The 19697-nt window shown below is 43.2% G+C and overlaps 2 protein-coding genes across 2 annotated transcripts in view; one reads left to right on the top strand and one right to left on the bottom strand.

The window, feature by feature from the left end:
- The first annotated feature begins 89 nt into the window (after positions 1-89).
- On the top strand, positions 90-5515 carry DNASE1L2 (deoxyribonuclease 1 like 2). Its single transcript, XM_072599468.1, has 9 exons — positions 90-921; positions 1183-1363; positions 1515-1603; positions 2129-2212; positions 2877-2977; positions 3066-3178; positions 3446-3600; positions 3745-3841; positions 4722-5515. The coding sequence occupies exons 1-9, from the start codon at positions 893-895 to the stop codon at positions 4773-4775; spliced, it is 903 nt and encodes a 300-aa protein (XP_072455569.1). The 5' UTR covers positions 90-892; the 3' UTR covers positions 4776-5515.
- A 939-nt stretch (positions 5516-6454) lies between these two features.
- ECI1 (enoyl-CoA delta isomerase 1) overlaps positions 6455-19697 on the bottom strand; it is a 28525-nt gene continuing 15282 nt past the window's right edge. Inside the window, exons 3-7 of the mRNA XM_072599467.1 lie at positions 14815-14942; positions 9622-9768; positions 8580-8701; positions 7934-8112; positions 6455-7236 (exon numbers count right to left, since the gene is read on the bottom strand). Coding sequence (XP_072455568.1) covers positions 7070-7236; positions 7934-8112; positions 8580-8701; positions 9622-9768; positions 14815-14942 — 743 coding nt within the window. The 3' untranslated portion in view covers positions 6455-7069. The remainder of the gene's footprint in view (positions 7237-7933; positions 8113-8579; positions 8702-9621; positions 9769-14814; positions 14943-19697) is intronic.

Here is a 19697-nt window from a genome sequence, read left to right as displayed (position 1 = left end):
GACTGGGCTCCCCAGAAGCACTCAGTGTGGTGGCGTGTCTGATTAGCAGCAGGTGGGGACGTGGGCAGTGAACAGTGGGTTGGTGTTTGTGGCTGGCTGGCTGGCTGGCTGGCAATGTCTGTGTCTGTCTGTGGGATATGGAAGGCAGCAGTGCTGCAGTCTAGGCCAGGGCCACACCCTCACCTGTCCATCCTACTCTGCAGGCTCCATCCATGTGCTTACATCACCAGTGGCATTCTTAACTTCTGGGTGGGTGACAATGTGCTTGGGTGTGTCCTGGCCCTCCTTGTACACACTTTACCACCAAAGATGGGGCCCTCCCATGAAAGGGAAGGAATGGAATAGACCTATCACATACAAGTCTGACGGGGGGAGTGTGGCACCAAGTCTAGATGGCTAAGAAGGTGTGCGCCTGGTATTCCTCCTGCTGGCTAAAGCCCCGCTTCTCCCAATTCTACCCCTGCCATCCTGAGAGTTCATTCTGCCTCGAACCAATTTCTCTTCACTCCAGTCTTGGACGTTTCGGGGTGTAAGGGCCTCAAATTTGGTGAATGCCCAGTACCTCCCTTTCCACCTCCTGTGGCATCGCGTGGCTGAGTCTGTCCTGTCAGAGGGCGGGGCCGCTCCTTGTACCGGCTGGGAAAGGGACTTCCCCGCAGTAGATGCTCAAATACCGGCTGCACAGGACTGGTCTCCTTCTCCTCTTCTGGACCCTGGACGGCCCCCGGCCCGGAGCTGATCACATCACCCCAGATCCCAGTCTGACCGAAGCGCCTGAACTACCCTCGGACCCTGGGAACTTGGACTGACAGACTTGGGCAGCCCAGTGCGGACAGGAACCCAAACCAGGAGCTTCGGCGTTCCCCTGGACGCACCATCTCGACCTCCTCCTATGCAGAGGGGCTCCTGTTCCCGACTCGCGTGAGTCCTGTCCCCCTCCCGCGTGAGATCCACCGGCTGGGAGCGGGGGACCGAGGTCAGGACGAGGTGCGGGGAAGAGCCGCAGGCATCCCCGCTTCGGTCCGGCTCCTTTCTTTGGGAGGCTGGGGATGGGGGTGCGGGGAGTGTGCGAGGTGAACGTGCGTGGACGTGGAGGTGTAGGAGCGCAGACAGGTAAGCGATGCAAAAGTGTCGGCGCGAGTGGGTAAGCGCGCTCACGCGCGTCCTCTCTGGACTCCGCAGCCGGCTTGGTGCGCGGACCATGCGCCTGCCCGGGGCGCTGCTGCTCCTGCTCTGGCCCCTGGCACCGGCCCCTGCGGTGGCCGCCTCCCGCGCAGCCCCGTTCCGCGTGGGCGCCTTCAACATCCGCAGTTTCGGGGACAACAAAGTGGCCGATCCCGCCTGCGGCAGCTTCATCGCCCAGGTGCCGGGGCAGGGGCGGGACGCGGGCGCAGGTGTGGAGGGAGGGGGCGCTGGGGCGGGGCTCGGAGGCCTGGGGGTCCCTGGAAGGGGGTACCGGGAGTTGGAACCCTGTGCTGTCCCTCCCGGGTGACCCCATTGCCCCCTCCCCGAAGATCCTGGCGGAGTATGACGTGACCCTGGTTCAAGAGGTCAGAGATCCGGACCTGAGCGCCGTGTCCGCGCTCCTGGAGGAGATCAACAGGTGCCTCCCGGGGACACGGACACGCAGGGACACACCCGAAGGAGGGAGAGAGAGAGAGAGAGAGTGTGTGTGTGTGCGCGCGCGCGTGTGTGTGTGTGACAGACAGATTCCTAGAGCCTGGACTCCAGCTCTCCACCGTCCTCAGGGACTACGACCCCAGCAGGGGATATCTGCCTCTCAGACTCCTCTGGGCCTCAGCGGAGGTGGGGTGGGGGCAGCCAGAGCCTTTACGCCCCCCTAAACCTTACCTCCACCCTTTGAGTCACTGGGTTCAGAATGGTGCTCGGTGCCAAGGGGGCGGAGGTCGGGGCTGGGGCTTCGGGTCCAACAAGAAAAGGTTGCCTGGTTGCGCAAGGGAAGGGGACTCCAGGAGCGGGGGCAGGGGCGGTGTGTGATTGGCCAAGGACTAGGGGGGTTGTTAGTACACCCTCCCTCGGTCCCAGTTGGGGCTCCAGCGGGGGCGGGGGGGAGGGGTGATGTGTGTGTGACTCCTCCCCCCTCCCCCACCTTCTTGCCTATTCCCAGTATATCCGAGTACACTTACAGCTATGTGACCAGCGAGCCACTGGGACGTGACAACTACAAAGAGATGTATCTGTTTGTCTACAGGTTCGAGAGCACTAAGGGATGGAATGGGGCAAGATAGGGTTCCATGCCGGGCCTCAGACCCAGGAGAAAGCCAAAGGACTAGTCAGGGGGTGGGGATGGAGCAGGACAAGTTCAGAGAGGAACTTAAGGGCCAGAAAAGGGGCTTCAGGCAGGATGCTCAGTCAGTCTGTCAATAGGCATTTAGTAAGGCATCTATGGGCACTGCTAGGCACTGGAGATACCAAGAAAAGCAAAGGGCAATCTCTACTGTCTGGGGGCCTAATGGGGAGAAACATGACAAACAACTATATAGAAAAGATATATACAGAACAAATTGGAGATAATCTCAGAGGGATGGCATGAACCTTTAAGGGGAATTAGGAAAGGCTACTGGATGATGGAATCCTAACTGGGACTTGAAGGAAGCCAGAAAAGCCAGGAGGTGGATATGAGGATGGAGAGTATTCCAGGCATGGGAGTCAGCCAAGGAAAATGTCAGGAATCTGGAAATGGGGTGTCTAGTTTTAGGAACAGCCAGGAGGGCAGTGTTGTGGAATTTCAGAGAATGTAGGTGGGGGGTCAAGGGAAGTAAGGTGTAAAAAGACTGGATGAATGAGAGAGGAGGAGGAAGAGGAAGAGGAGAACTACCCTAATCACTGAGGTTCCTCTACTTCACCTCCCCCAGGACAGAGACGCTTTCTGTGTTGGATAGTTACTGTTACCCGGACCCTGAAGATGTTTTCAGCAGAGAACCCTTCATTGTCAAGTTTTCATCTCCAAACACAGGTGGGGTCAGTGTGGCACAAGCTGACCACACTCTACCCTGTTTCAGCACTTTGAATTAACTCCCCTCTCCTCTGTACTGCCCCTACAGCCGTGAAGGAATTTGTCCTAGTGCCCCTGCATTCTGCCCCACACAATGCTGTGGCAGAGATTGATGCCCTGTACGATGTCTACTTGCATGTGATTGACAAGTGGGGGACTGACGTAAGACCGACCTCCTCACCTATTTACCCATTCACACTCATCCCCTTCTCACCTACTAATCTAATGCTTCACTCCCCCTCATCTACTTCCATCTTCCCTGCTATTTCCTCATAAGAGAGCCTGTGAAGAGAGGTCAAAGGAGGGAGGTGAGGAGGAAGCAGGGAGGCCTGGGAAATGTTTCCATCTTGGGAATAGGTAATGTGTTCTCTGAACCAGTGCCAGGGCTACCCACACACCCTCTTTATTTCTGCTAATCTCTTTTTGCAGGACATCCTTTTCCTAGGTGACTTCAATGCAGATTGTAACTATGTCAAGCAGCATGACTGGGCAAACATCAGGCTTCGAACTAGTGAGATTTTTAAATGGCTTATACCTGACGATACGGACACCACTGTGGGGAATTCTGACTGTGCTTACGACAGGTGAGAGGAGACAGTCCACTGAGAGAAGGTGGGAGACTGGCTGGCAGGCAGGCAGTGCCTGGGGAAGGGTCCCTTCCTGCTTTAGTGCTCTCTTCTCTGGGGACAAACAGGCCCTTGAGTCATCACTGTCCCATCTGCGTACAGGATTGTGGTCTGTGGTTCTCAACTGAGGAAATGCATCGCACCCAACTCGGCTACCGTGAACAACTTTCAGCAGTCCTTCAGCCTGGACCAGACTGCTGTAAGTGCAGGAAAGAAACTTTTTGCTACTCACTTTTAAAAGGAGGGTTCTCTGCCCCAAAAATGTTTTCATATAATCAGAGGAAATTTTGTCAAGTGTCTGAGGACTTGGGCCATCCAAACAGAATTTTCCTCACAACCTTCCCATCTTGTACCTGGCCAAATTCCATTTGCATTTATGGAGTTGGTGGAGACCCTAAGTGGTCAACTAGTCCATCCTCCTGCCTCCATTTCAGCTTAATCTCTGAGGGCAGTTTCTCTACTGCCTGCCTTGCCTGCAAACCACTTGTGTACTTGGTAGTGGTGGGGTGATAGCACACACACGATGTCCCTCCTAACCCCAAGCCCTCCTCTTTTGTCCTTTCCCTGTGGCTCTGACTTCCTGGGAAACAGTATCTAGCAAGTGCGTGCATATATTCAGGGAAGAATCCAAAAAGCCTGTTGAGTCATCATATGCTGAAAAATTCTGTTTTCTGGCCACAGATTAATCTTCTTACCCTGGGCAAAACTAGGACCTATGCCCTTACCTAGACCACTGTTTCAGCATTCATATTGCAAATGTTCACAAGGAAGATCAGGCAGGGGTATTGATGGATCAGTGTAAGTAATTAATTGGCTTAGAGTATTAGGGGAAAAAAAAAATCAAACCAACTGCCCTCTGGGGTGAGGACTCCTCTCTCCCATAGGAAACATTCCCTCTGGTGTAAAAAGAACACTCACCTCACTTTTACCTCTTAGCTGGAGAGCTAAAGGCACGTCATTCAACCTTGTTTATCCCTGCCTGAAAAACCATCCAAGTGGATAGCTGAGGTTTGAAAAGATTAAAAAAAAAGGCTGAAGGTCAAGGAAAGGTCTGATTCTCTTTTCTTCCCTCTTTCCAGGCGTTAGCCATTAGTGACCATTTCCCTGTAGAAGTGACTCTGAAAACTCACTGACACTCCCGAAGGCCTGTCGAGGATGCTTCCCTTCAGCCTCTTTTGTTACATGCAACAAACAGCCCCACAAGACACCAAGGAAGGGGCAGGATTCCTGGATTCTCGAGGAGGAGTCAGAATCAGGGGCCACGAATGTTTTCCTTTTTTAAGACTGAAGATTTTCAGGACACTTTAAACTGATTCAATCCCTGGGTCCTGAAACAGTTCTAGTGGCCTTGAAGCACACATTCCCAGCTCCAACAACAGGGCAATCCCTTTCCCTTTGATGCCTGACACCACAAAATGCTTTTCTGCTGGGACCTTTTACTCAGCCTAACAGATGTGGAATACAGTCTAAGCCTCAAACACAAAATTCTTCAGGGGTTTTCTATGGATCTTGACAACTAGCAAAAACATGGACGAGATAATTAAATTAGACCGGGAAAGTCCAGATTCAGTCCCCATGCAAGGTCAACAAGTCTGATTTTGGATGCATTAACGGAATGAATTCATTTCCTAGTTTTATATTCCCTAGGCTTGTATTCTGCAATGGCTCTTCATATCCTTCATTTTACTCTCCAGCAGGAACTGAAGAATATGCTGTTGCCACCTGCATTTTTTGCATTTTGGGCTCAGGGCTACTAGTTAATACATTTTGGTCAGCATTTCCTAGGCCAGGACAGCAGCTAGCTCTTCTTCAGTTTACTTGGTAAAAGTCTTTATTCTCAATGTTCAGTAAAAGCCCACTTTGGAGAAAACAACTTTCTGACCACTTGTCTATTTGAAAAACAGGAAGATGTCACTTTTAATTGATTTTCTGTCCACAAAATGCTCACAGATACTAAACATCTGGCTTTCCACTAAGCCAGGAGAGGCCCACGATGCTACACCTTCACCACTCTGTCACTCCTAGGTGAGTTTTTAAATAACAAATCTTACCTTTTGTGCTTTGCTGCTTTTCACGTCCATGGTTTCACTGGTCATAAAAGCAATGTGAGTTATGTAGTAGAGGGACCATTCTTTCCATCAGACAAATAAAGAAACCGAGGTCCAGAAATTAAGGGGTTCCCTTCCAAACAATTGTGCCTTGCATGCTTGGAGTCCTTTTCTGTTTATGATTTCATTAGACTTTTCTAAAGAACCTCACAAATAGGTTAGTACTACATCACCAAGAGACTCTAGCAGACCTGGGGTCCTCAAGCGATACGCAATGACTGTGTGGTCATGGGCAAGTCATTTTACCTCTAAGGGCCCCGAGGCCCTTTTCCTGCATAGCTGGTGGAGGAAGTGTTCGCACAGGTTTGGCTCCTTCCTTTCTACCCCTCCAAATTATGCTCCATTCAGGAACCTCATTATGCTACCCAAAGGATTGGAACGACAACCTCATGTTTGAGGATTTAAACTAAAAAGAACAAGAGTAAGGAAAGAATTTTCTATACGATGAACAGGGCCTATCTGAAAGTTTGGATTTTGTTCCTGAAATGTCCATCTTTGGTACCCAAAATAGCTATGAAGAATACGTAATTGACTATTCCAGGAGAAAACAGGCTTTGGAAAGTGAAACTCTTTGAGAATGAGTTCACAGAAGCATTGATAATCTGGCAAGAAATGAGTATTGTGAAGCTATCATCATCCCTCTTCCTCTTCCCCATTCTCATTCTCTGCAACACTCACTCCAGAGATAAATGAACAAACAACAATCCTGAAAAGCTCTTTATTTGAAAAGTCCTACTGGTATAGAAAACATATTTCCACCCTGAGTATATACAGGGGGAGTGGGGATGTGCTCCTTGCAGTTCACTGGTTACCTGGGGAACTGCTTCTCTCACCACTAGCAACCAGGCAGCCCTGAGGCTGGGGAGCAAAAAAATCTTAGAACTTTTATTCACAATTCTAGACTTTGAACAAAGGAGGGCCCTTAGTAAGGAGTTATATTTCCAATTTCCAGTAAGCCCACTACTCATGATTCCCAGGTAAAGTGCTGCTCAGGAACACAAGACTTCCTTTCCACATCATCAGCTAAGTCTCTTCGGAACCTATCCAAGCACCTTCTAGGTGTATGTGGGGTGGGGTGGGGTGAGGGTGAGGGGACAAAAAGCACTAATGGGAAGAAAGGAAGGATACCTCTGGGATATCAGGATAAAGGGGACAGGATCTTCTGAAAAGATCAACAAACTAAGAACAAATGATTAAATTTAATTTTATATTGAAAAATATTTTGCTTTAAAAACCTACAGCTACCCAAAGAAAGGCCTGTAGGGTCTGCACATGGCTTTGCTTCAGTGTCTCCAGCTACACATCAGGAGCCTAAACCTTTACTCTTTTCGTTGTTTAAGAAACTTTAAATACATCTGAAGAGACTTCTGGATGGAGTCTTTGGCTATAAAGCTGACAAAGCTCTGGATATCTGATTCTCGTTGTTTCAACAGCAGATGGGCAGTAGGCGTTCTCATCATGGCTTTGGTAAGCTGCCGAGCATGGTCTAAAAACAGGGTTAATATGTTATTAATTTCTAGGTTACCAAGAGTCAAACCAATTAAATCACAACCTGGATTCACAGAAATGCATTCCTGCAAGTATCTCCTATCTTACAAAGCTTTAATCAACTTTATTTTGTAATAATGTTAAGACCTAGCCAAATGACATCACAAAGTGCTACCCCATTTCCCAGCACTATCAGATGTTGGGTCAGCTTAGCTCCTGCTCCCCTCCAATTGTGAAAGGAAGCCCACTTTCCTGAGTGACCCTCATCCCTATTCCAGGCATGACCCTGACTTCTGCCACCACACTCCATATTTCAAGCTGAATCTTTTCTGGGAAGTCGACACTCCCTTTCCAAATCCCTCACATCTCAGCGTGATTCCTTCCTTAGCCATGTTAGTTCAGTGGTTTCTATCTCCCCCCACTTCCAATTAGTGTTTCTGTGGAGCTTCCCTCATAATGTTGCTTCCTTTAATGAAATGTGTACATCACTCTGGAAACTCAAAGCTTCAAATGCAGCACTATAATCCAATACCTTTCTCTGTACAACAAAGTTTTCTCTTTCATGACAGGTAGTTTTTAACAAAAGGAGGGAAAAAAGATCAAATGTCACCAGCAGAAACAGTCCAAAGGGCTCTCTCCCTCCATGACCAATCCCTGCCTTTTAATTTAGTCCTAACAGAGAGGCATCTTCTCACCTGGAATCTTCAGCCACTCAGACATTACACTGAGAGCTGTGCTCTGCACCTTGTCTTCTGGCACTATCTGATCCACAAGGCCTATCTTGAGAGCATCCGCAGGAGGGAAGAGCAAGCCCCGCTGAAGGGCATGCTCAGCAGCTCTGTTCCCAATTGTGTTTACAAGGTTATCTTTAAACCTAGAATTAACAAAACACACACACACACACACACACACACACACACACACACACATGCCTCAGTTAAGTCTTGCGTGGAAGGAATGAGCATGCACCAGTGGTAGGGAACCTGCGGCCACGAGGCCACATGTGGCCCTCTACGTCCTTGGATGCAGCCTTTTGACTGAGTCCAAGTTTTACAGAACAAATCCTTGGATTAAGGGGATTTGTTCTGTGAAGTTTAGATTGAGTCAAAGGGCCACACCCAAGGATCTACAGGGTCACATGTGACCTCGAGACTACAGGTTCCCCGCTCTTGGCACAGACTATCAGCACTTTTAAAAATACAAGCATCTAGTTGAGAAGTTGAGTTGACAAATTCACTCCAAAAAAAAAGGAAAGCAAAAGCTTCCTCTTTGAGATGATCTAACCGCAAGGGCAGAAGAAATAAGCCCACCTGGGAAGGGTTATGATGGGGTCAGTCTTACCAGAAGGGTGCCACAATGCCCAGCAGTGTTTCATTCAGACCAATGGTGTATTTGGGATTGTTGGCCATGACTCGGTAGTCAGAAGCTAAGGCCATCAGGCAGCCTCCAGCAGGGCTTGATCCCTAGAAGCAAAACCAAATACTGATTTTAGGCAGTCTTGTGATCCCATTCAGCTCCAGCATCTAGACACTCAGAGTGAATGCACAAATCAGCAGATTCAGTGCTGAAAGAGTCTGCTGCCACTGGTAACAGAAAGGAAAAAACCCAATAAGACATGACTATAGTTTTGTTTTTTCTTAGCTTCTCAAGGTTTTAATGACAGAGAAGAGGGTGTGGAAAGTCCTAGGGATGTTTCTGTGGGTCAACTGATTTCCCATTAGGAAGGAAGTATCCTTAGGATTTATAAAACGTCAGTCTGTTTTAGAATCATTTGTAACTGGTTTCGATGGTCCTGCAGCCATGATGCAGTGGCAGGACTCTTAGACTTGAAGTTAGAGGACACAGGTTCAAACCGGAGCTTTTATATTAATTTAGAATGAATTTGGGCAATTCTCTTCCTGTCTTTGGGCCTCAGTTTCCTGAACTTTAGATGATCACTAAGGTTTCTGTGATCCCTGAGCTCTCAATGGAACCATGCAGGGCTGGTCAAAGCCTAACCAAAGAGCATGGCCAGGACATCCAGGACACCATGTTTATCCTTAAAACCTGAATGTGTTCTACTTGTACTTTTGTTGTCGTGGTTCAGTTGTTCTAGGCATGTCTGACTCTTGGTGACCCCAACTTTGGGCTTTTCTTGGAGTCGTGGGCCATTTCCTCCTCTAGCTCATTTTACAGAAGACGAAATTAAGGCAAACTTAAGTGACTCGCCCAGTGTCTGAGGTTGGATTTTAAGTCAGGAAGATTAGTCTTCCTATTCCAGGCCCAGCACTTTGTGCACTATGGCGCCACCTGGCTGCCCCAGTTTTTACCGGGATGCCTTAAAAAAAAAAAAAAGCTATTTACAAGCCAGTTTCCTGTGAAGTCAGACAAAAAGGCAACTTGCATTGATTGCTGCTATCACCACCATGTTGGAAATGTATATCTTCAGCCAAAGCTCTTGGACCGCCTTCCAGAACTCGGCATAGTGTGCTTCATTCTTTCCATACATTTCAGAAATATCAAGGCCAGCAGAGAAGATGTGGGGACTGTTCTGAAGTAATGAGAAACAATCAATTAATATGCATTTATTAAGCACTTACTATGCGTAAGGCACAGGGGATATGACCAATACAAAACTCTCCCCACCCTATCAGACTGTGAGGGAAGACAATGTGTACACACAAATATACACAAAATATACAATTTGGGGGAGAGGAGTTGGTGATTGAGTCAAACTTGGAAGGAGGCTAGGAATAATTCTAAGGGGCAGCAAAGATGAAGAGAGAGGGTATTCTAGGTATGATAGGACAGTCAATGCAAAGGCACTGAGAATGGACTCGGGATGGATCATGGAGTAGGTGAAAGGTACATAAAGTGCAATAATCCTAAAAACCTATGTGAGAACCAGGCTGGACCCAATGGCTTTAAATGCCAAACAAAGGAATTTGCATTTGATTTTAAGAGATAACAGGATCTTACTGAGCAAAGGAGTGACTTGATCGGACCTGTGCTTCAGGAATATCCAGTGACAAAAGTGGAGGAAGGATCAGGAAAAAGAGACAAGAGGGAAGGAAAACAATTAAAAGGCTATTTCAATAATACAGGGGACAGATGATAAAGGTCTCCTCTATCTGTGTAAGTGGAAGGAGGAGCTGGATTGAAGAGATATAGTAGAGTAGAACTAAACTAATAAGGTTTTACAACAGACTGGCCCTAATATCTTGAACAATAAATGTTTACTAAGAACCATTCATTCTTTAAAGATCTTATTTTTTTTCTTTTGGAGGCTCCTGGGGTTGACTTGCCCAGGGTTACACGGCTAATATGTGTCTGAGGCTGGATTTGAAGGCCAGTGCTCTATCCAATATCTTTAATTGTTTCAAATGTATGCAGGTGATAACTTATTTTTTTATATTTCAAGTAAGCAAGTAAATTCTATCTTTTTGAATGTATTTAACCAATTATAATTCATTTTCATTCAGAATTAAAACAAGTAAAATGAGTTTTTTGGCAAAAGCCTTCATTAGACTCAGTTTATCATTTCCATATTTTTTTAGCTTTTTCCAGCCTGAAGACTAATTCTTAAGCTGTAAAAGACAGAACACATATGGTTAAGAGGTGAGCAAATCTATGTGCTTTTACCTATCTTTTAAAAATGATTTCAACTTTGCCCAAAAGGCTATAAAACCATGCATACATACCCTCTGACCCAGCCTACCAGGTCTGTATCCCCAAAAATATAAAAAACAAAAAGGACTTTATGTACAAAAATATTTATTCATTTCTGGGGGCAAAGAATTAGAAACTGAGGGGATACCCATCAATTGGGGAATGGCTGAACAAGTTGTGGTATACGTTTATGATGGAATACTATTGTACTATAAGAAATGACAAGCAGGATGCTCTCAGAAAAACCTGGAAAGACCTGCTTGGGTTGATGCAAAGTGAAATGAACTGTGTACAAAGTAACAGCAGTATTGTAAAATGATCAGCTGTGAATGACTTAGCTTTTCTCAGCAATATAATGATCCAAGGACTTAAGATGAAAAATGCTGTCCATCCCCAGAGAAAGAACTGACGGTGTCTGAAAAAAGACTCAAGCACACTTGTTTTAACTTCATTTTTCTTGAGTTTTTTTGTCTAAGTTTTCTTTCACAATATGACTACCTATGGGTATGTTTTGAATACTACACATGTATAGCCTATATCAAATTGCTTGCCTCCTCAATGAGGAGGAGTGGGAAGGGAGTTTTTAAAACAAATGTTGATAACTGTTTCTACATGTAACTGGGGAAAAATAAAATACTAAACAAATAAAATTGAATTTAAAAAAATGATGTCAAGTTTCCTAGATCAGAATAAAATTAGTTGCCCCATGTTGATGTTCAAATGTTCCAAGTTACTGAAGAAAAAAAAAACCACACACACTTTCATATGTGATTGTTTAACTTCTGTCTGTGATTTCCAAGGAATAATAAGAATATGGGGGTATGGACTGGAAGACAGGCATGGGCAGATGTTTTCCCTTTTCCTCCCTCTGCTCCCCCTTCCCTAAGATGGCCTGCAATCTGATATAGGCTGTACTTGTACAATCATATTAATATTTTTACATCAGTCATACTGTAAAGAAGAATGAGAACCAAAGGGAAAACCACAAGAAAGAAGGAAAAAAAAGAGAGAAAATGGTCTGCTTTGATCTGCATTCAGACTTCCACAGTTCTTTCTCTAGATTGGGTAGCATTTTCCATCATGAGTCTTTTGGAATTGTCTTAGATCCCCTGTATTGCTGAGGAGAGTGAGAAAGTTACTTAAGTTAAGGCAACATTTGACTCCTTGTTACTTCCACCAATCTGCCCTAGTCCTGTTACTTGTCATCAGAATGTAAGTCTAATCTTTCTTTGATAAGACAGCTCTTTAAGTATTTGAAGTCAACTATCATGTCTTCCTCCCTTTTCTCTGCTTCTTCTCTTTTCAATGAGAGATTTTATTTGTCGGCACACGGCCAAAGCTTCAGGTGTTGTAGATCCTTTCCTATCAAAACTTCTTAAATTCACTATTATACACTTGAGTGACTGTATCTTTGAATAAATTAAAAGTATAATAACAAATGGATTTGAGCATAAAAAATAAAATAAACTGATATTAATCCTAGGTTAACTATCAGAGAACTATAAAACTACTTATACACAGAACTAAGAGGGGTAGCTGACATGTCGAATGACACAACGATCAGCTGCTACAATGTAACAACCAATGTGACAAAACTAAATCTGACAAGAGACCAGTGTAGTCATGCACTTAGATTAAAAACAAGTAAATTACACGATCGTATAGGAAAGACCTAGCTTTAAAAGCAGTTGTACTGCTCTCTTCACTAGTTCTCAAGACGGAGGTGTCAGTGTCACCATTATAAAGACTATGTAGTTTTGCGTTTTCTATAGAGACCTAATTATGAAAGTCTACCTTTGGCCATGTAGCGTTGTTTGCCTATTATGGGTTTTTCCGAAACCTCCTGAGAGAAAGGGAATACCTGAATTCTAATTAACTGTGTGTCATATGTTCATCATGAGGCAATGCCGTGAGAAAATTGTGGTGGCCTGCATGGATGACGGAACCAAGAGTCAAGGAAGAGGAGTGTTCAGGATGTGTCTGATGGGATTGTCCATAAGGCACCTCCACACTACTCTCAGCTCTATCTGTTAAGGTCCCCCAATGGATATTCTTGTAAGATAGTGTGATGACTGACTGAAATATCTGGTCTCTTTAGCAGTCATATTTATCACTGTCCATGAGATTGGCCTGCTGTTTTATTAATCAGTCTTGTGAGTTGGGTGGTGTGAGCAAGTTTTCTAGCCTTGTGCCCTGTAGTTGAAGTGGTCAAATAGAATTGCTTGGTCTGCAAAGCTTAGTAGGAAGCTCTCAAGTTGAAGTGACCTGACAACTGTTAGTCAGCAAGCATTTTTAAGTACCTACTATGTACCAGACACTGGGCAAAGTGCTGAGGACACAAAGAAAGAAAACAAACAGTCCCTGCTCTCGGGAAGCTCACAGGTTAATGAGGGAGACAACATACAAACAACTGTGCACAAATGAGATCGGTACAAGACAAACTGAAGATACTCTTGGAGGGAAGGCGGTAAGATTAAGGAGAACTGGGACAAGCTTCTCATGGAAGATGGGAGCTTAGTGAGAGACCTGAAGGAAGCCAGGGAAGCCAGGAGATGGAAATGAGGAAGGAAAGAGCTCCAGGCACAGGGGATAGTGAAATGCAAAGAATCAGGAGATGGACTGTCTAGTTTGAGGAACTACAAGAAGGGCAGTGTCACTGGATTGCAGAGCACATGCTACAGAGTGAGAGGAAAGAAGACTGGAAAAATGGGGAGGGACTAGGTATGAAGGACTTTAAGAGCCAAACAGAAGACTATTTTCTGTTTGATACTGGAGATACTAGGGAACCACTGGAGTTTACTGACTAGGAGGGATGATGGGAACAGATCTGAGCTTTAGGAGGACTGAGTGGTGGACTGAATGGAATGAGGAAAGAAGTGAGGCAAAGAGAGGAATCAGAAAGCTACTGTAATTTAAGGGGGAGGTAATGAGGGCCTGCACCTTGGTGGCAGGGTTAGAACAGAAGACACAGGAGATGGAAGAGATGTTATGAAGGTAGAAACTTCAGGACTTAGTAAAAGATTGGATGGGGTGGGGGTGAGAGTGAAGAGTCAAGGAAAACATGTAGGTTACAAGCTTGAAGGACCTGGAAGATTGTGGTGCCCTGGACAATAACAAAGAAGTTAAGAAGGGAAGAAGGCTTGGGGGGGAAAGGTAATGAGTTGACTTTTGGACATGTGAGTTTAAGATGTCTACAGGACATTCAGTTAAATATGTGTGTGTACATAAATATACATATGTACACACACATATACACATATATACACACATACAGTGCATGCTAGATGAATAAACAGATCTGACTGGTGTATATCTTCTGTTTTACTGATGATTTGGTTAAAATTTTTCCCATGCATCTTTGCTACAAGTTATCATGCCCAAGAAAATTAATCAGTAAGAATTTACGAACCACTTATCTGTTGCTAAGCACTGTGCTTAGCACTGGGATTCCAGGACCAAAGCAAGTCAAGTCCCCAACCTCAAGAAGTTCTATTTTACTTGGGGGACAGTGCCATTCACCATTAGAGGAGCCACCAGAAGTATTCTTCTGAGGTTAAATTCAATAATACTTTTCTCCTCTTATTTACTCTATCTCTCTAAAATTTCTGACACAATGGAGCATTCCAAAATTATGACTCATCCTATTAAACTTGATATGTCTCTTGTATTTCTGGCTATCCCCAGTGGCTAAGAGGCCCACAGGAGAGTGCCAGACTGACTCTTCTCACTATCCTCCAGAAACCTCAACAGGATAACCTATTCTCCTGGATTTCATCATTATCATGACTGTAATCCCCTTGTTTTCCTATGTGGAGAATTTTGGTTTTTGAATCTTGAGCACATGATAGATTTGCATGTTACCTAAAAAACACAGTGCTTGAGGGAAAAGTGAAATCAATAGTAAATCGAAATTAGATACAATACATACAGATGTTAAGATGACACCTCTGCAACTTTTATCATTTTCCAGTTTCTCCCAGCTTATTGCAAATTCTGTTAGTAATTCCAGACTCAAGCTGTTCACTGGGGGATTCTTCAGCTTCACTGTAGCAATCCCTAGTTCACAAATGCAAAATGGAAAAGTTACCACTCTGAATGGAAAAAAAATCAAAGACAAACTGCTTAACCAATATAAGCACGAGAAACTAAAATACCCTTTACTGTATAAGATCTAAACCCTGAGATGGTCTCATCAAAAGTATCACCCAAAAGCTGGCCTAGTCATACCAGATCTAAAACTGCACTACAAAGCAGCAAAACTTCTTGGTACTGGCTACGAAACAGAGTGGTGGATCAGTGGAATAGATTAGGTACACAAGACACAGTAGTCAATGACTATGGTAATTTACTGTTTGATAAACCCAAAGACTCCAGCTTCCGGAATAAGAATACACTATTTGATAAAAACTGTTGGGAAAACTAGAAAACAGTATGGCAGAAACTAGGCATAGACCAACATCTTACACTGTATACTAAGATGAGGTCAAAAAGGGGTACATGATTTAGACATAAAGTGTGAAACTATAAGCAAATTAGGAGAGCATGGAATAATTTACCTGTCAGATCTATGGAGAAGAGAAGAATTTGTGACTAAACAGGAAATAGAGAACATTATGAAATGCAAAATGGATATATTTATTATGTTAAATTTAAAAGTTTTTGCACAAAGCAAATACAATCAAGATTAGAAGGGAAGCAGAAAGCTGGGAAACAACTTTTACAGACAGTGTCTCTGATAATGGCCTCATTTTAAAAATAGAACTGAGTCAAATCTATATGAATACAAGTCATTCCCCAACTGGTAAATGGTCAAAGGATATGAACAGGCAGTTTTCAGATGAAGAAACTGAAGCCATCTACAGTCATATGAAAAAATCCTCTAAATCACTATTGATTAGAAAAATGCAAATCAAAACAACTCTGAGGCATCACATTACACCTATCAGATTGGCTAACATGACAAAACAGGAGAATGATTAATGTTTGAGAAGATGTGGGAAAACTGGAACTAATGCATTGCTGGTGGAGTTGTGAACTGATCCAACCATTCTAGAGAACAATTTGGAACTATATCCAAAGGGTTATAAAACTGTGCATACCCTTTGATCCAGCAATACCACTACCAGATCTGTATCCCAAAGAGATCATAAAGGACCCACATGTACAAAAATATTTATAGCAACTCTTTTTGTGGTGGCCAAGAATTGGAAATCGAGGGGATGCCCATCAATAGGGGACTGGATGAATTGTGGTACATGAATGTAATGGAATACTATTGTTCCATGAGAAATAGTAAATAGGTACGATCACAGAAAAGTCTGGAAAGACGTGCATGAACTGATGCTGAGTGAAGTGAGTAGCGTGTACAGAACACCGTACACAGTAACAGCATTGCTGTTCGATGACCAACTTTGTTAGACTTTACTCTTCTAAACGATGCGATGATCGAAGACAATTCCAAAAGACTCATGATGCAAAATGCTACCCACATCCAGAGAAAGAACTATGGAGTCCGAATGCAAACTGAAGCACACTATTTTCTTTTTTTTTTGGTTGTTTCTGTGTGTGTGTATTTTCTCTCTCATGATATTTCCCTTTTGTTCTGATTCTTCTTCCACAACATGATTAATGTGGAAATATATTTAGTATGATCATACATGTATGTTAGATTGCACGCCATCTTGGGCAGAGGAAAGTGGAAGGAAAGGGAAAATTTAGAACTCAAAATCTTACAAAAGTGAATGTTGAAAACTAAAAAGAAATATTTTTTAAAGAGAAAAAAAAATATCACCCAAAAAGATGGCCAAAAAATGCATATGCTGACTTCTAATCTTAGATATGGACAGGGAAAGAGAAAACTTATTTACCCTTAGATTAATATGGAATCAGTCAATAAGTATTTATTAATTGCCAAATTCATGTTCAAAACCATGGCAATTCAGCTCAATTTAACAAAGCATTTACTACAACACTTTACTCTGAGTCTGTGGTTAATGCAAATCTACACGTGCATTAAGTCTTATCATTCTGATCTTTTACTGACAACAAAATATCCAATGTGACTTGGCAGAAGCAAACATACCTTCTGCAGATGAAATAAGAATTATGTATTAGATATATTAACTATTTTCTGCTAAACTTTATTACACAGTGCAACCATTACCTAAAAAAATAAACAATCCAAAATAAGGAATAAAATTTTACATAAAACCCTTAGCATTTAAGGAAGTAGAAGTGAAACGACTGTAACACTTCGTATCAGTATCTGCCAAAATGCTACAAGACATTATTTTGTGTGGCACTCAGTGACTCTGGATTGTGGTGATCACATAGAGCATAAGCAAAAAGAAGACTACGAAGTTCCCTGCAGCTTATGCAGTAACATCGATTTACATGTGTATGAAACAGCAGAATCTCAGATTCCAATATGCTTTTATGAAGTAAAAACAGCACCCAGGAAGATAAAGGTGAGAAGGGAGGCAGATGAGGAATGAGTAGAATACCAAGGAAAGCTGTACAAAAGTCCATGCAGTGTTGAAGGTATTAAGGGACTACTCTACATGGCAGCAATGCCCCAAATAAGGAGATAAGAGACTATCCCATATGCTCACTGTCTCCTTTGCAGACAATCTTTAAGAACAATGTTTACATGTCAGCTGAAGACACATGTGGTAGGAGCAGTATCCCAACCCTCCCTTTCCCCCAACCTGCACCCCATCCTCATCCCCATGGCAGGTTTGGTTAATTTTTTTTCTTACAAGAAATGGAAACATTCCTTAATTGGTTTAACTTGTTTGGCTTAGGGAACTAAGGGCTCAGACGGTTGACATCAGTTCGTTATTGCCTGAGCACAAAGCAGCCACAAAGAGCTCCTGAGGCATCTCTGATGCTTGTCTGGCAGGTCACAATGCGTGAAGCTCAGGTGTGAAGTGTCCTCAAGGCCGACCCTTGTTTTGTCAGTATTCTTCTGCTGTCTCATTTTGTTGACTGTTCAAAGACTCACAAATGTCTCAATTTGTTCCAATATTGAACCTAAATGTCAGTCAGGCTCAGCCCATAACAGTCCCCAGGAAGATAACATGGAAGGAATTGGTAGACTTCTGCAAACAGTTCCCTACATGAGACCATATATTTACAGTCACCAAACTGAACAAAAAGTTGAGAGATGACAAGATTCTACCGTGCTTAGTGTTAGGGGGTGAGGAAACATGTGACTTGGTAAAATGAAATACAGATCCTTCAAAATTTTCTTCCAGGAAGTCCCTTATACATATGTTAAGACCATAAAAGATTTCTTATCAATGCAACCATAGAGATGACTGTTCAACAGGACTTTGATTATTGTCTGATGACACACAAATCAGCAGGACATATGCTAGGCAAAGTTGTTTACCACTGTGAAAGAAGATGTCTTATGCCAGGTCCAAACGAAAGATAAGGTGCCTCTCAAAGAGACCTATGTAGGTTTCTTTACCCAGGATTTTCCTTTTTATAAATGATAAGGAACTTCACTTGGGATTATTCTAACTCCCCTCCAGAATTATTTTTGGGGGCTCCTCAGCACTTAGCACAGTACTTGGCACATAGTAGACACAATAAATACTTGTTGACTGACTCTTTGCAACTCTAGTTTGCAAGTATTTTCCTCATTTTTTTCCTCATTTCTGAAACATATAGTGATTTAGCTGATATAGTTCTCTGACGCTTCTCACAGTTTGTGAGCTACTGGGTTTTCTTGGTTGAGAAATATGAATTGTTTTAAATACTTATTTTTTTTTATTTCCTTGAAATGGATCTGCCTTCTATAAATTTTTCAAATCTAACTTGCTCCTGAAATAGCCAACTCTTGCCTTTATAGAATACACAGAATTTTGCTAGACAGACAGGTTCTGAGTTCATGGCCCATGCTTCTTAACTTTAAAAAAAAAATGAAGCAATAAATCATATACACGGGCGAGATTAGAATTCCAATTTCTCTAGTCATCCTTTGTCCTCAGTGTTTCCAATTTCTGCACTTCTGGCCACGTGAATTATTTTTTTCCTGATCACTGCTGTATTGGAATTTAATCATGAGGTTTCTAGGAATGTTAAAAATGTGTTCTTGCTTGTCAGCGTCAACAGAATCTCTTTTTTCCTTTACACCAATCTATTATAAATATGTATAGTGAGGCAAATTCAACAACTCTATGTGAGAATGCGTTAGCACCTTTCCGCCAATTAGAAATCAGAATTGACTGCTACTTTGGTCAGTTTCAAGGTCTTTCAGAATTTTCTCCTTCATATTATTGTTGTAGACACTGCATAAATTGTTTTCCTGATTCTGCTAACATCACTCTGCACTAGTACATATGTCTCTCCATATTTCTCTGAATCTGTCATTTTCCTAATTTCTTATGATGCAACAAAGTCTCATTACATTCATATACTAAAATTTGCTTAGCTGTTATGCAATTGCTGGGCACCAATTTTGTTTCTAGTTCATTACAACAAAGTGTGCTGCTACTTTACCTATTTCTGCACATATGGATCTTTTCCTCTTGTCTTTTTAGGCATGCCTAATAGTTGTATCACTGAATCAAAGGGGATGTACACTTTTAGTACATACTAAACGAGTATATTCTAGTGACTTTTTGGATGCAGTACCAAATTATTTTCTAGAAATTAAACAAATTCATAACTCTACCAAGAGTGCACTGTTGTGCCACTTTTCTCATATTCCTTCCAACGATTTCTACGTGTCTCTTTTGTCAGCTTTGGCAATCTGATGAGTGTTAGATAAAATCTGCCCAAAGGCATAGAGGGACATTATTG

The sequence above is a fragment of the Notamacropus eugenii genome, chromosome 1, assembly GCF_028372415.1.
Source record: "Notamacropus eugenii isolate mMacEug1 chromosome 1, mMacEug1.pri_v2, whole genome shotgun sequence".
NCBI lineage: Eukaryota > Metazoa > Chordata > Mammalia > Diprotodontia > Macropodidae > Notamacropus > Notamacropus eugenii.
Note: the sequence above shows the minus strand (reverse complement) of the source record. Positions and strands in the feature narration are given on the sequence as shown.